General features: G+C 41.7%; 1 protein-coding gene across 1 annotated transcript; it reads left to right on the top strand.

The window, feature by feature from the left end:
- The first annotated feature begins 252 nt into the window (after window positions 1-252).
- LOC115126864 (transgelin-2-like) lies at window positions 253-14,832 on the top strand. Its single transcript, XM_029656500.2, has 5 exons — window positions 253-431; window positions 13,216-13,403; window positions 13,522-13,693; window positions 13,927-14,029; window positions 14,143-14,832. Exons 2-5 carry the CDS (start codon window positions 13,224-13,226, stop codon window positions 14,294-14,296), a joined length of 609 nt encoding a protein of 202 aa, XP_029512360.1. The 5' UTR covers window positions 253-431; window positions 13,216-13,223; the 3' UTR covers window positions 14,297-14,832.
- Window positions 14,833-17,764: the final 2,932 nt, after the last annotated feature.

The following is a 17,764-nucleotide window of genomic DNA, read 5'->3' on the forward strand; positions in this document are numbered from 1 at the left end:
GCTGACCAAACCAACCCCTTTGGCAGCGGCCCTCTCACTCCCCGTCCTTCTCCCAAATAAGGAGGTACACTTACAGGGGTGAAAAGAGAGAGAAAATAAAAAAGATGTGTCATAGAATGAAATAAGAGGACTAGAAGCTCATAGAAAAATCTAGAGAAAAAAAAGTCCATATCCTTTTAAGGTTGTGGTTTCCTCCTCCCCTTCTGTCCCCTCCTCCCCTCTTTCTCTCTCACTCGCTTTTTCTCTTGAATGTGGTGAAGTCATTTAAGACAAACGTGTTTGTTCTTTTTAAGCCGGCACTCCCTGAGAGCAGACTCTGTACTCTGTTGTAAAGGAGACGAGAGGAACTATTTTACACCAGCTCACAGAACCACAGGCCCGAAGCCACCTGAACGCATCTGAACAACTAAAGCTGCTCCCAACTAAACACTGTAAGTACATACCTGGCTCCTTCTTAACACATTTGTCTCTTATTCATACTGTTACATTTCCTGGTGTATCAGACATTGTCAAAATGGTGTCTAGAACTTTCTCTAGCATGCTTGATAAGTTGCTACTGACAGCGTGCTATAGTATTGGACAGTCTATTTGAGGATTACATGGATGAGAGAGAGGGCAAAAAGGCTGTAGACATACTCACATGGGGTACACCTTCATCTTTTTATATTCAGCCTCTAAACACACACACACACACCAGTGGCGGTCGGTGCCGTACTCAAAATAATAATGAGTATGGCCTTATTTCTATTACAGCATATTGGATGACTGTCATTCATATTCCATTCACCCAGCTCAATGTACCATTGATTATTTTAGGGTACTACATGATACTAAACCTTTCCCTAATTCCATCACGAGGTTGCTACAACCTAGCTTATGAATGAAACATACAACAGGTCGAGAGAAAAATTTGAGGTGACAGACATTGACACATTCAATACTGCCTTGTACACTCTGGCCTGCATCTAGCCATTAGTCCAACAGTTGCAAACAAGAGTTTCTATTGGACAATTTCAGGTATGTTTATCCTAGTTTTTTTTCAGTTTGCTTCCATTTAGAAACATTTTTCAACAGAATCAGCGGAATGAATACACCCCTGATCACATGTAAGCACAGATCACTTTCATGGCAGCCACGTTGTATTCCTTCTCACATCTATCCGCGCTCCTCTTCTCACCTTTTCCCCTTCACCTGTGGACTTCAATGAATGTGACCAGGTGAAAAAACCTTTCCAAGACAAACCATCTCATAACCGCTACACACAGCCTTCATCGTTGTCACCATATTAGCTAAAGTAAAATCATAGTCAACATAGCTAATAGAACTAATGAGTTAGTAAACCTACTACAATCATGCAGTAGTCGGTAAGCAGTTACACCAGCGGGCCTGGTGGCCATAAACTAGTAAAACCAAAAGTTTCCCTTGACTTGGAAGAGTCCCAATGTCGTGTTGGATAGTCATAGCCATTTAGCTAACATAGCATCCCTCTGTTTGAGCCGGGTGTTTGAGTAGGATAAACTAGCTAGCTGCATATGTCAGCTAAGTAAGTGAAAGTCTCCTTAATTTTTTTCTGCTTCTCCTTCATTTTTGAAGACATTAAGTTGTTCAAAACTGTTCAACTATTGTCTTTCTCTCTCTTTGAGTCGACTACTCACCACATGTTATGCACTGCAGTGCTAGCTAGCTGTAGCTTATGCTTTCACTACTAGATTCATTCTCTGATCCTTTGATCGGGTGGACAACATGTCAGTTCATGCTGCAAGAGCTCTGATAGGTTGGAGGATGTCCCCTTGAGGACATCCCCTTGATAATTTCTGTGTAAGTCTATGGAAGGGGTGAGAACCATGAGCCTCCTAGGTTTTGTATTGAAGTCAATGTACCCAGAGGAGGACGGAAGCTAGCTGTCCTCCGGCTACACTATGGTGCTACCCTACAGAGTGCTGTTTTAATCCATTATTTGGTGATGTGAATATATTTAGCATAGTTTTATCTAAAAATTACAACTTTTTAAATGTTTCAATATGATTATTTTTATGAAATTCACTGAGGAAGATGGTCTTCCCTGACTCACAAACAACCTGCCCTCTCTCATGCCGTCTCTGCATGGCATGTATCTAATTCATTAATTAATTCCACAATAACAGAATGATGGTGTGACTCAGATTTTTCACTTTTTTTTCACTTTTTATTTAACTTTTAGTACTTATGCAGATGCAAAGTTTGGTAAAATAATGAAGGTTTGTGCTGTTTGTGCCGTCATTCTGTTACCAAACTTTGCATCTGTTCTACAAGTAAATGTGTTTTTGTAAAATTTTCAGTGGAAATTGTTAAAAGAGGCCTTTGTGCATACAGTTGTATGTTTTGTTTAACTTTGCAAGCATTGGTTTTTGTTTGGCATACATTTTACAGTGAAAAATGTGCGTGTAAGCATCAATTTGTTACCATGGAATTATCCTCAGTTCATGCGTACAAGTCTCTCTTCACTCTGCCCAGAGAGGCTCTATCAGATGGATCCTGTTCACTATCAGATCCTGCATCATCAGATCCTGCTTCTTATCAAGTCTTGCTCTCAGCACTCTCACACACATTCAACTAGCTCGAAGTCTTTAAGGTTCCAAAGTGTTTTCGAAGTGTTTAAGGTTAAGTTTAGGCATTAACTCAGAAATATTAAGGTTAGGCATTAACTCCGAATGGTTAAGGTAAGCGTTATAAGGTTTGGGATAGGCTTAGAACAAAAATCTCAAAACACCGGATTCAAACTTCCAACCTTTGGAATCAGAAGCAGATGCTGACACCCATCCACCATCCCCTTCCACAACACCCTAGCTAAACCAAAATCTACTTGAAGGTAACAACGCTCACAGTTGCCCCGAGTGGCCGGTTTCCACGTCATCTCCCAACGTCGAATACTGACTTGTATCACGGGAGACCTGGCTGCACACACTAGCTACACCCCTTTTTAAAACCGGCAGCTCCATGCAAGACAAATGGAATGATATAGGGGCTTTCTTTCTCATGATGTATGTACTGTATCTTTGAGATGGAGAAATGGCTATCTATCTCAACATGCGGTCAGAGAGTGTTGTGTAATACATGGTTCCTCTTCATTCCCTGTCTATCTGCCGGTACCAGACTAGATTAGTGTAGCTGTGGTGTGGGAGTCAAACCTTATATGTGAGGGATGTTTAAGTGTATTCCCTGAAAACACTGTGACATGACATTTACAAGTTGCTTTGGAAACATTGAATGATGGATCTTTTGTGCAGTGACCCGAGTAGCTTTCACACTCTGTTTCACATCCCTGTAATAAAGTCACCTGTAACAGCAATGGTTGAGCCATGTTTGAATGAGGACACAGAGCACATATTGGGTAATAGGAGGTACAAATGGCTTTACAGGCTGAGTAAGGGCAGACTGTTGTTTTGAGAAGCCTGGTCTGAGCCTGTAGCAGAGGGCCTTGTCAGGAGCCAACAGCTCTATCCTGCCCCCCTCCTCCCACTCCATGCATATACAATAGCAGACTATGCTGCTATCCTCCTCTCCTTCCTCTTTTCCCTTCCTGGGGAAAAGTGCAGTAAACAGATTTATGAACTCTCAATCACACGTGGATGTATTCCGGTTCTTTGACGCAGCACACAGGTTTAACCCAAGGCTTTTCACACAGTTTATAGAACCTGTTAGAAACTTTCTATAAGGTTTGAGTGAGGTTTGGGAAGGTTAGGAGTATCTGTAGTAATCTAACTGCCCCTGCCATTAACCCATAACAGTCCTCATCAGCCAATCAAGAGCCTCCATGTTGAGAAGGCCTGATCCAGCCAATGATGTGTGCCTGTACTAGTGATGCGTCAATCGCAAACAAACGTTTTTGAATGTCTGCCCCCTGATTTGCATTCTGTTACTACAGCTTTTTGAGGTCCAGATAACGATTATCTGCAGATAACACATTCTTGTTCAAACACATTTTTGGAGTGTGTAAAACGAATGGCAGGCATCTAATAATTTGGTCAGGTAAAAATGTATATGAACTCACGTCACGACCTGACATAATGGCAGGCATCTATGTAGGCTTTACATTTGCAGTTTTTTTCATGGTTTCAGGTACACGTTTAAGTGCTACTGAACGAAACCCGGTTAGGAGGCAAATTAACGTCTCTTTTTGAACGGAGACAAATGAGCCGGCTCACTGAAAATACTCGGAATGTCCATCACTACTCTGTACTGAGCTGAAGGCGGATCCTCTCTGGGCATGCTACAACAGTGCTCTGAGGCAGATCCATCACTACTCTGTACTGAGCTGAAGGCGGATCCTCTCTGGGCATGCTACAACAGTGCTCTGAGGCAGATCCATCACTACTCTGTACTGAGCTGAAGGCGGATCCTCTCTGGGCATGCTACAACAGTGCTCTGAGGCAGATCCATCACTACTCTGTACTGAGCTGAAGGCGGATCCTCTCTGGGCATGCTACAACAGTGCTCTGAGGCAGATCCATCACTACTCTGTACTGAGCTGAAGGCGGATCCTCTCTGGGCATGCTACAACAGTGCTCTGAGGCAGATCCATCACTACTCTGTACTGAGCTGAAGGCGGATCCTCTCTGGGCATGCTACAACAGTGCTCTGAGGCAGATCCATCACTACTCTGTACTGAGCTGAAGGCGGATCCTCTCTGGGCATGCTACAACAGTGCTCTGAGGCAGATCCATCACTACTCTGTACTGAGCTGAAGGCGGATCCTCTCTGGGCATGCTACAACAGTGCTCTGAGGCAGATCCATCACTACTCTGTACTGAGCTGAAGGCGGATCCTCTCTGGGCATGCTACAACAGTGCTCTGAGGCAGATCCATCACTACTCTGTACTGAGCTGAAGGCGGATCCTCTCTGGGCATGCTACAACAGTGCTCTGAGGCAGATCCATCACTACTCTGTACTGAGCTGAAGGCGGATCATCTCTGGACATGCTACAACAGTGCTCTGAGGCAGATCCATCACTACTCTGTACTGAGCTGAAGGCGGATCCTCTCTGGGCATGCTACAACAGTGCTCTGAGGCAGATCCATCACTACTCTGTACTGAGCTGAAGGCGGATCCTCTCTGGGCATGCTACAACAGTGCTCTGAGGCAGATCCATCACTACTCTGTACTGAGCTGAAGGCAGATCCTCTCTGGGCATGCTACAACAGTGCTCTGAGGCAGATCCATCACTACTCTGTACTGAGCTGAAGGCGGATCCTCTCTGGGCATGCTACAACAGTGCTCTGAGGCAGATCCATCACTACTCTGTACTGAGCTGAAGGCGGATCCTCTCTGGGCATGCTACAACAGTGCTCTGAGGCAGATCATCAGATTGAGAAACAGCCCTTCAGATTGGTTAGAGCAGAATCGGGTATTTATGATGATATTTACAAGAGTTGTTGTCGGGCAATTCCATGGTAAGAGAATGACGTGGAGACTCCGACTTTTCCCTTTCAATGTATGCCAAACAAAAACCATTGATTGCAAAGTTAAACAAACCATACAACTCTATGCAAAAGGACTACTTTTAACAATTTCCACAGAAAACACATCTACTCGAAGAACAGTGCGGATGTACAGTTTGGTAACAGAGTGACGGTAAAAATCTCCCTCAGTTTTTAAATGTCATCACATTTTCCCAAAACTCTGTTAAATATCTACTCTGAATTAAGATTCAAAGATGTCTGCAGACAGAATTGGGTGTCAGCTATGATACGACACCTTGAATTTGAGAAAAAAAATCTATTCTGGTTATTGAACTACTGTAGGTGAAGTGGATAAACACCCGTTAACAGAATGACATCATGGGTCCCTGATCTGTACTATACAGAAATGCATAATTATGAATGTCATTGTCTTCATGGTGATGTATCCTGCATCAAATCAAATGTTATTTATCACATGCGCCGAACACAACGGGTGCAGACTGTACCGTGAAATGCTCGATGACGAGCCCTTCCCAGCGATGCAGAGTAAAAAATACATAAATAAGAGGAATACAATACACAAGATTGAAGCTATATACAGGGAGTACCAGTACCAGATCAATGTGCAGGGGTACGAGGTATTTGAGCTAGATATGTGACTAGGCATCAGGATAGATAAGAATAAGGTATTTGAGGTAGATATGTACATGAAGGCAGGGTAAAGTGACTAGGCATCAGGATAGATAAGAATAAGGTATTTGAAGTAGATATGTACATAAAGGCAGGGTAAAGTGACTAGGCATCAGGATAGATAAGAATAAGGTATTTGAGGTAGATATGTACATAAAGGCAGGGTAAAGTGACTAGGCATCAGGATAGATAATAATAAGGTATTTGAGGTAGATATGTACATAAAGGCAGGGTAATGTGACTAGGCATTAGGATAGATAATAATAATGTATTTGAGGTAGATATGTACATAAAGGCAGGGTAACGTGACTAGGCATTAGGATAGATAATAATAATGTATTTGAGGTAGATATGTACATAAAGGCAGGGTAACGTGACTAGGCATCAGGATATGTAAGAATAATGTATTTGAGGTAGATATGTACATAAAGGCAGGGTAAAGTGACTAGGCATCAGGATAGATAATAATAAGGTATTTGAGGTAGATATGTACATAAAGGCAGGGTAATGTGACTAGGCATTAGGATAGATAATAATAATGTATTTGAGGTAGATATGTACATAAAGGCAGGGTAACGTGACTAGGCATTAGGATAGATAATAATAATGTATTTGAGGTAGATATGTACATAAAGGCAGGGTAACGTGACTAGGCATCAGGATATGTAAGAATAATGTATTTGAGGTAGATATGTACATAAAGGCAGGGTAAAGTGACTAGGCATTAGGATAGATATGAATAATGTATTTGAGGTAGATATGTACATAAAGGCAGGGTAACGTGACTAGGCATCAGGATATGTAAGAATAATGTATTTGAGGTAGATATGTACATAAAGGCAGGGTAAAGTGACTAGGCATTAGGATAGATATGAATAATGTATTTGAGGTAGATATGTACATAAAGGCAGGGTAACGTGACTAGGCATCAGGATATGTAAGAATAATGTATTTGAGGTAGATATGTACATAAAGGCAGGGTAAAGTGACTAGGCATTAGGATAGATATGAATAATGTATTTGAGGTAGATATGTACATAAAGGCAGGGTAAAGTGACTAGGCATTAGGATAGATATGAATAATGTATTTGAGGTAGATATGTACATAAAGGCAGGGTAACGTGACTAGGCATCAGGATATGTAAGAATAATGTATTTGAGGTAGATATGTACATAAAGGCAGGGTAACGTGACTAGGCATCAGGATATGTAAGAATAATGTATTTGAGGTAGATATGTACATAAAGGCAGGGTAAAGTGACTAGGCATTAGGATAGATATGAATAATGTATTTGAGGTAGATATGTACATAAAGGCAGGGTAACGTGACTAGGCATCAGGATAGATAAGAATACGAGTAAGAATAAAGAACAGATCAGCAGCAGCATATGATGAGTGTGAAAGTGTGTATGTGTGTGTTTGCATGTGTCGGTATTCGTGTCTGTCCGTATGTAGTGTACAGTATGTGAATGTGTGTGGTTTTTGTGTGTGAGTGAGTGTGTATACTGTATAGGGTGTATATATAGTCTTGTGAGTGTGCAGTCTTGTGAGTGGGTCACCATTTAATTAACTACAGTGCCTTCCTAAAGTATTCACATCCCTTGACTTTTTCCACATTTTGTTGTGTTACAGCATGAATTTAAAATAGATTACATTGAGATGTTTTTGTCACTGGCCTACATGCAATAATGTTAAAGTATTGTGTTTTTATGTTTTTAATTATGTTTTTAGAAAATGGTTTTAAATTCATTCAAAAGGAAAAGATGAAAGGTCTCGAGTCAATAAATATTCAACCCCTTTGTTATGGCACGCCTTAATAAGCTCAGGAGGTAACATTTGCTTAACAAGTCACAGAATAAGTTGCATGGACTCTATGTGCAATAATAGTGTTTTACATGATTGTTGAATGACTACCTCATCTCTGTGTCCCACACATACAATTATCTGTAAGGTCCCTCAGTCAAGCAGTGAATTTCAAACACAGATTCAACCACAAAGACCAGGGATGTTTTCCAATGCCTCACAAAGAAGGTCCCCTATTGGTAGATGGATAAAAAAAACAGACATTGAATATCCTTTTAAGCATGGTGAAGTTATTAATGACACTTTGGATGGTGTATCAATACACCCAGTCCCTACAAAGATACAGATGTAGAAAGCTCTTAGAGACTTACCCAGAAAGACTCACAGCTGCCAAAAGTGCCTCTTCAAAGTATTGACTCAGGTGTGTGAATATGTATGTAAATTAGATCTTTCTGAATTTCATGTTCAATACATTTGGTTTACATCAGGTTTCCACTTTGTCATTAGGGGATATTGTGTGTAGATGAATGAGAAAAAAAATATTGAATCTATTTTGAACTCAGGCTGTAACACAAGAATGTGGAATAAGTCAAGGGGTATGAATACTTTCTGAAGCCACTGCATTTAGCAGTTGTATGTCTATTTAGCATTCTTATGGCTTGGGTTAGAAGCTATCTCTGTTGATCTGAAAGCCGATGCTCCGGTACTGTTTGCTAGGCGGTAGCAGAGTGAACAGTATGGCTTAGGTGGCTGAATAAGTACACAAAGGTAGAAACATGTCAAATAATCCGTTGCATGTTTGGGTATTATTCTACACACTGCCTATTATACTAATGAGCTCCGCCCCCAAGCAAGATCCAACCTGTACCAATCATAGACATCTATGTTTCACAAGTTTGGACATCACAGTGCAGCACAGTACAGTACAGTGCAGCACAGCAAAGAATAGTACAGTACACTACAACACAGTCAATTATACTGCACTCTAGTGTGCTCTACTGTACTGTACTGTCCAAACTTGTGAAACAGATTGGTTCAGATTTGAACTAGCACTACGTTCCAACTTCCAAGGACACCTGGTGTTGGTCGGTGCTGAGAGGGTGATTACAGTGAGGGCTGGTTACAGTGAGGGCTGGTTACAGTGAGGGCTGGTTACAGTAAATGGAAAGAGAGGGGGCTCATGGGAAGGTGTCAGTAAGAGCCAGGAGAGGTGATGTTAACTGCAGAAAAGGAAAGAGGGAGCGGTTGTCCAGACTGTTTTCACACTCTTGCTTTGACCACCAGACGACAGAAAGAGACAGAAAACAGTTATGAGCTGAACGTAACAGTACGCCAGTGGAAGGGAGGACAGTAATGAACTTCCCTTGTAGCCATTTAAGTTGCAGTCATTCTGTTACTGATGTTTGATTTGGTAACCGAAAGATGTGTTTTAATCACTTCATAAATCTTAAACCAAATGTTATCAGTCAAAACACTAATGATTTAGTAGGTCGACCTATACTTGTTAATTCTGTTTCATTTCATTACCCTCCCCCATCACGAGGGAGAGAAATTAGAAAACATTTGAAATATATCTGGGTTTTTGGTAACAGAATGACAGGACATTAGGCAATATTTTTTAAACTTACAGAAGGGCAAAAAATTCAGCAAAACGAAATATAATTGTTGGTATTAGTTTGCAGGAGTCTTTACATCAACATTATTGTGCTTAGATGTATTTCTAATACCTTTAAAAAATTATACTAAATGTTTTCTAAGATCACTTTTCCATCTGTTTGACCAGAATTCAAAGCCTTTGCTTAATCCAAATGTTTAGGATGGAAAATGTTTAGAAAAATGTATATACATAAATATTGTATTTTCAGCTGTTTGAAGCTCGTGTACAAAACCAAAAGTAAAAGATGCAAAAATAAACTAGAATAGAACCAATCTACCACTTCTTAGACTTGTTTTCAATGAGAATGACAGATCTATAACTCATATCGCCCCAAAAGTTACATATTACAGCTTTAAGTAACCTTTCGTCTTACGTAACCAGACCAAACGTAACATATCATACTAATTTGAGTGTCACATCCTGTTACAAACTCTGGTTGTGACATAACTAGTCGGACAGATAAGAGAACAACAGGACCTTCCTCTACATCCCATATAACATATCTAGTAATAACCCTACACTGCTCTGCTTTTCTCTGGGTGTGGAGAGACACTGACATGGAACTATTAGCTATTAGCTCTTATTGCTCTGGTCTGGGAGTCATTAGCTACTGGATGACAGCTAGTGAATTAGGATTAGGAAGTAATGCTTTCTCTGTGTTAGAGCTGACCAACATCAATAAATGCTAACAACTGTCACAAAGAGTACGGTAGTGCATGCAACCACTCATATTGAGAAACACTTACAAACCTCTTGTGAAAGAATCAAGATAGTTGTGGCCCGGCCAAAACAGAATTATTAACACAATGGATTGCACAAATAAAATGCAAGCATGGCCAATCTGAAATTCTGTCTTGGATTCTATTTTAGACACAATCAATCTTTGTGTTTGTTTGTGTGTGTGTGTGTGTGTGTGTGTGTGTGTGTGTGTGTGTGTGTGTGTGTGTGTGTGTGTGTGTGTGTGTGTGTGTGTGTGTGTGTGTGTCGTTGCTAAGGCCAGAGAGATCATAGAGGATCTCTCACAGATGTTTCTCTCACTCTGCACAAAAACAGGAAGCAGAGCATTGAGGTGCTTAAGGAAGAGAATGTGCTCTCCAGTTTCACTGTAGTCTGGTTTGCCAGTGCCATTTCAGACATCACTTACAAGCTCTGTGAAAGAACAGACGTGTACCTGCATGCTACAGTGTCATATTGGGCCTGTCTTCAAATACAACTATGCTCCTACACACACACACTGACATTGACATATGCACTCAAGCAGTGCCTCCACCTCCTTTCCAAACACAGTATTAAGCCATTATTAAATTGCTTGTCCTTTTCTTTTGCATGTTGATACCCCTATACAGCACAGGGGGTTGGTGGCACCTTAATTGGGGAGGACGTGCTTGTGGTAATGGCTGGAGCGGAATGAGTGGAATGGTATCAAACACGTGGTTTATATTGTATGTGTTCGCCATTCCGTTTGATCCATTCTAGCCATTCTTATGAACCGTCCCCCTCTTAGCAGCCTCCACTGCTATACAGCCACAAGACCTGATTGAATACTATTGTGATAGCATGAATCAATGTGGTTTGATAACTGATACCTGAATGTTTACTTTAGAGGCAAGTGAAGAGGAGAGGGGAGGATGTTGCTGTTAATTCTAGCTGCTTGTGATAATTTCTCTTACTAATATCTCATATGTTTTACTCACCATGCAGCAACATGAGTCATCCTTTGAACAATGTCCTGTTCAGAGGGGATGTTCAGTATGCCTCACTTTGAGACATACAGTAAGATCATAAGGTCATTTCGGATGTAGACATTTAGCCTAACAATCTCATCTAGCTAGCATTATACTCTGTGCATTTACAGACGTTGCATAGTATTGACTGGGGCAGAGGGTTTGCCGTTTGCCACAGTGTCCTTTGTTGGGCACTAATACGCAGAAGAATCAATACACATATCAGAGTGAGTATGTCTATGAAGGTTAACTGTAAAAACTACCCCAGTGAGAAAGGAAGGAAGTGACAGAGGAGAGCCAGCTGGGAGGACTAAGCCAAACAGGATGTAGACAGCAGGGTGTGGCCGGGGAGGACAGGAAGCAGCTAGGAGCCTATGAGAGCAGCAGGCTCACAGAGAGATGACATTAACCTTTGACCCTCAGCTCTGAGATGTTCAGTGATAGTAATGATTCAAGATACCATCACAGGAGCTGAGACTTTTCGATTCTACAGTCCAAGAATTAGGTATAGATTTGAAGTCTCCATCTTGTGGTCTGTACTATGGCCATGTTTATTTTTTAAATTTAACCAGGTAAAATCAGTTAAGAACAAATCCTTATTCACAATGACGGCCTAACCCAGCCAAACCCTCCCCTAACTCAGACGACGCTGGGCCAATTGTGTGCCGCTCTATAGGACTCCCGATCACGGCCGGTTGAGATACAGCCCAGGATCGAACCAGAGTCAGTGGTGACGCCTCTAGCACTGAGATGCAGTGCCTTAGACTGCTGCGCCACTCTGGAGACCCCACTACTATGTGCCCCCCTAGCATATTAGTCTTCAAGTTGGTAGGCATTTAGGGTCTCTGTTATAAGTTCTGCACTCCAGATCAGATCAGAGGGCCTGACAAATATATCTGCACACATACACACACACAGACAGAGAAAGAGATCATCAGACTCTGATTACGGACCTATTTGTTTTGGCTCAGGGACAGTTTTGAGGGTGTCGGCAGGCCAGGGACATGAATGTGAGTCCTGTTCCATCTATTAAGTGTCCCTGTTGAGCCAAGACAAAACCAAAAATAGTTACACTGCCACTGTTACACATATATACAACCTATCACAGTATTCATGGAATTCTCTATGTGAGGAAGTTGCTCCTCACCTACAGACATTTCTGGTTTATCATATTTACGCAAAGTATATGTATTTATTCAAGTTATTTATTTAAGATCAAGTTGTGTTTTGTGTATGTATTTATTCAGTCAGTCACTTCCACGTTTACTTGTCCACCATATCAAACCTCTACAGCAAATTGTGGTCATGTGTTTAATCATTTCTTTATTTATAATGGCTAAGCAGTAATGATGTGGCTAACTGACACAGCTGATTTCATCCCTGGTAATTAGGTCACCTGCCATTTAAATAGGTGTGCCCAAATTGTTTTCACTAGGTTGTATTGTAACCCAGGTGAGCCATGGTTTTAAGCTGCCGATGCATTAGGGTTTTACCTCGCTCTGGAAAGCATGTTTAATGCTTTAAAAAATATATTTTACCTTTATTTAACTAGGCAAGTTAGATAAGAACATTCTTATTGTGTCGAAATTTGATACCTTTGAACAGTTATTCAATCTTTAAAGCTGTTTAAGGAGTAATATCTTGTATGATGTATATTATGTAGACTGTTGTTCTGTTGTGATTGTTTGGACCCCAGGAAGTAAGCAGCAACTAATGGGGATCCTAATAAATCTTACCACTATGGGTTAGAGTAAGGCCAATTCTTTTACTCTTAGATACTTCGTCTTTACCTTATGTTAGCTTCTATGGAATTCAAGTGTATGGAATTGTCAATCCTACCTACAACAAAGAGAACGCACCAATGTTTGCCTGCCCTATCTGAAACAATCTCTCTCCTTGCAGGAACAGTCATGGCAAACAAAGGTCCCTCCTATGGTCTGAGCCGTGAAGTGCAGAGTAAGATCGATAAGAAGTATGACCAGGATCTGGAGGAGAGGCTGACCGAGTGGATCATCGCCCAGTGTGGAGCCGGAGTGGGCCAACCCGAGGCAGGCAAGACTGGTTGGCAGAACTGGCTCAAGGACGGCTGTGTGAGTGCCTCTTTCTCATACCTTGTGGGAGGGGGGGTGGCGGTTGCTGTCTGCTTGAATTTGTCTGCCATTCTTGCACAGGTAGTGAATACCCTCTCCCTGTCTTCCCCCTCTCCAGGTGCTGTGTGAGCTGATCAACAGCCTGTCCAGTGGGAACAAGCCCATCAGGAAGATCCAGAGCTCAGGCATGGCCTTCAAACAGATGGAGCAGATCTCCCAGTTCCTCAACGCGGCTGAGAAGTACGGCATCACCAAGACCGACATGTTCCAGACAGTCGACCTCTGGGAGGGTATGTACATCCAGCCAGCTGCCGTCAGCTGTACCCTCCCACATTACACCAAATACACATAATCATCTATCCTCAGTTCAACTAGCTGCTCTACAGAGCATTTAAAATACTATTGCTGCTTATTCACCATGTCTAAAGGAGCTACATTCAATGTTTTATAGAATATGCTGCACAGTAGTTGCATTCCCTCTTACTAAAGTGTATTAATGTCTACTGTGTATTCATGCCTGCAGGGAAAGACCTGGCTGCTGTCCAGAGGACCCTGATGGCCCTGGGAAACCTGGCTGTCACCAGGGACGATGGGACTTACCGTGGCGACCCCAACTGGTTCCATAAGTGAGTCAGAACCTCCTTGTCCTGTCATTAAACTGATCTCAAAGGGAAATGTTTGCTTACATGAACAGTGACTATAAATGTAGTGTGGTGTACATGACGGTTTCTGTCTGCAGGAAATCGATGGAGAACAGACGTGATTTCTCAGAGGACCAGCTGAATGAAGGCAAGAGCGTCATCGGCCTGCAGATGGGCACCAATAAGGGGGCGTCTCAGGCTGGCATGACAGGGTATGGGCGACCCAGGCAGATCCTAAACAACAACCCCTAAAACCATGACAATGCCCTGTCACCCCACACCTCAGTACATTCCTCCCTCTCTGGGCTAGTCACTGAAGACAGAAGCTCTAACTAAAACAGGAGAGACTCAAAAAAATAAATGTAAGACCAAACTGGACTAAAACAGGGACTATAAAACATACTCCTACACTCAAACCTAGTGACCAAAGTCTGTAAAATCATGTTTTATTGACTGTGTCGACTAGACATGGCTACATAAGAAGGAAACAGACATTTCATTTAGATTCTGCTTTTAAAACGGCACTAGGTAGTAAGTCTAAATGTTGGGTTTGTACTGGGAAAGATTCTGTCAATAATGAAGATGTTAGGCCACCTTTCAAGAGCTCTGTAATTCTTGTATGTTGATTCTGAAATAAAGTTCAGTTTAATTTGAAAAATGCTTCTCATTCTTTACAATGCATTGATACCAAAGATCTATACTGCACGATGTCATGAAAAATATAAACTCAACATTGAAGTTTTGGTCCAATGTTTCATGAGCTGAAATAAAGGCTTCCAGAAATTTTACATTTTCAAAGCTTATTTGTCATTTTGTGCACATGTTCACAGCACTGTTAGCATTCCTTAATTACCAAGATAATCCATCCACCTAACAGGTGTGGCATATAAAGAAGCTGATTAAACAATGATCATTACACAGGTGCACCTCATGCTGGAGACATGGCCACTTTAAAATGTGCAGTTTTATCACAACACAATGACATGTCAAGTTTTGAGGGCGTGTGCAACTGTCATGCTGACTGCAGGAATGTCCAGCAGCGCTGTTGCCAGAATTTAATCATTTCTATACCATAAGCTGCCTCCAATGCTATTTTTAAAGAATTTGGCAGTCAGACCACGTAACCATGCCAGCCCAGGACCTCATCTGGTTTTACCTGTGGGATCGTCTGCAACAAGCCACCTGGACAGAATTTCTGTCCGTAATAATGCCCTTTTGTGGGGAAAAACTCATTCTGATTGGCTGGGCCTCTGCCCAGACATATGAAATCCATAGATTAGGGCCTAATGATATTTCAATTGATAGATTTCCTTATGAACTCAGTGAAATCTTTGAAATTGTTGCATGTCACGTTTTATATTTTTCAGTATAGTTAGACCGGGATTTTGTGGTTTATTTATATACCGGTTTATACATTGAGGTTAGGACAGTTGCTGTAGGCTACTCTCAATATGATTTGTACAGTCGGATGAGAAAGTGCAGAACTAATATGCAGCGTAGTAACATACTTTTCTCTTATCCATAATTTCTGAAACTGCACTATTAAGGGGCTCGTAAGTAAGCATTTCACTGTAAGGTCTATTCGGCGCATGTGAGTAAAACAATTTAATTGGATGAGGCCTAGTTTAAATGAAATCCAACTCTCTTTGCCATCTAACCCTGCTGCAGCCGGTTGGTCATTACAGGAGAACTCTAGGATCTTTGGCGGGGCCCTTTCTCCACACTCCTGGAGATATAGGTATGTGATAGGGAAAGACTATTACAAAAAAATGAAAATCAGACTAGTATGGTGGGAGGGAGGGAGGGAGAGGTATCGGCTGGCTGGATTCTTTAACTGCTGATACTAAGTCTTTCTGACAGGGCACACTAACACTGACTGCCAGCACACAGATTATTTTCTAACTGACAGTGAGGCAGGAAGAGGGACAACAGGAGTGAGAGGAGGGATTCAGTGGAGGAGTATTACCCTTCCCTCTCCTGCCAAGGATTTGTTTATACTGTGTTCAGCTTGAGTGCCGACTAAGCTGTTCAGCATGATGTTAGGAAGAAAGGCCAGGGACAGAGAAAAGGAGGTTGGGAACAGGAAAGGTTAGGTTGGATAAGACCGGGAGAGAAAGAAAGGGAGATGGAAGAGATGGTGAAGAGAGGGAACATGAGGGTACTTAGGGCATACATGGTGTCAGATAGGGAGAGTGAATGGAGATGTATAAGAGTGATAGCTCTCTCTACATCTTGTCAGATAGGGAGAGTGAATGGAGATGTATAAGAGTGATAGCTCTCTCTACATGGTGTCAGATAGGGAGAGTGAATGGAGATGTATAAGAGTGAGAGCTCTCTACATGGTGTCAGATAGGGAGAGTGAATGGAGATGTATAAGAGTGATATCTCTCTCTACATGGTGTCAGATAGGGAGAGTGAATAGAGATGTATAAGAGTGATAGCTCTCTACATGGTGTCAGATAGGGAGAGTGAATAGAGATGTATAAGAGTGATAGCTCTCTACATGGTGTCAGAGATGGAGAGTGAATAGAGATGTATAAGAGTGATAGCTCTCTACATGGTGTCAGATAGGGAGAGTGCATAGAGATGTATAAGAGTGATAGCTCTCTACATAGTGTCAGTTAGGGAGAGTGAATGGAGATGTATAAGAGTGATAGCTTTCTACATGGTGTCAGATAGGGAGAGTGAATGGAGATGTATAAGAGTGATAGCTCTCTACATGGTGTCAGATAGGGAGAGTGGATGGAGATGTATAAGAGTGATTGCTCTCTCTACATGGTGTCAGATAGGGAGAGTGAATAGAGATGTATAAGAGTGATAGCTCTCTACATGGTGTCAGATAGGGAGAGTGAATAGAGATGTATAAGAGTGATAGCTCTCTCTACATGGTGTCAGATAGTGAGAGTGAATAGAGATGTATAAGAGTGATAGCTCTCTACATGGTGTCAGATAGGGAGAGTGAATGGAGATGTATAAGAGTGATAGCTCTCTACATGGTGTCAGATAGGGAGAGTGAATAGAGATGTATAAGAGTGATAGCTCTCTCTACATGGTGTCAGATAGGGAGAGTGAATAGAGATGTATAAGAGTGATAGCTCTCTCTACATGGTGTCAGATAGGGAGAGTGAATGGAGATGTATAAGAGTGATAGCTCTCTACATGGTGTCAGATAGGGAGAGTGAATAGAGATGTATAAGAGTGATAGCTCTCTACATGGTGTCAGATAGGGAGAGTGAATGGAGATGTATAAGAGTGATAGCTCTCTCTACATGGTGTCAGATAGGGAGAGTGAATAGAGATGTATAAGAGTGATAGCTCTCTACATGGTGTCAGATAGGGAGAGTGAATAGAGATGTATAAGAGTGATAGCTCTCTACATGGTGTCAGATAGGGAGAGTGAATAGAGATGTATAAGAGTGATAGCTCTCTACATGGTGTCAGATAGGGAGAGTGAATGGAGATGTATAAGAGTGATAGCTCTCTACATGGTGTCAGATAGGGAGAGTGAATAGAGAGAGTGATAGCTCTCTACATGGTGTCAGATAGGGAGAGTGAATAGAGATGTATAAGAGTGATAGCTCTCTACATGGTGTCAGATAGGGAGAGTGAATGGAGATGTATAAGAGTGATAGCTCTCTACATGGTGTCAGATAGGGAGAGTGAATAAAGATGTATAAGAGTGATAGCTCTCTACATGGTGTCAGATTGGGAGAGTGAATA

Source organism: Oncorhynchus nerka, linkage group LG10 (genome assembly GCF_034236695.1).
Source record: "Oncorhynchus nerka isolate Pitt River linkage group LG10, Oner_Uvic_2.0, whole genome shotgun sequence".
In the NCBI taxonomy this organism is placed as follows: domain Eukaryota; kingdom Metazoa; phylum Chordata; class Actinopteri; order Salmoniformes; family Salmonidae; genus Oncorhynchus; species Oncorhynchus nerka.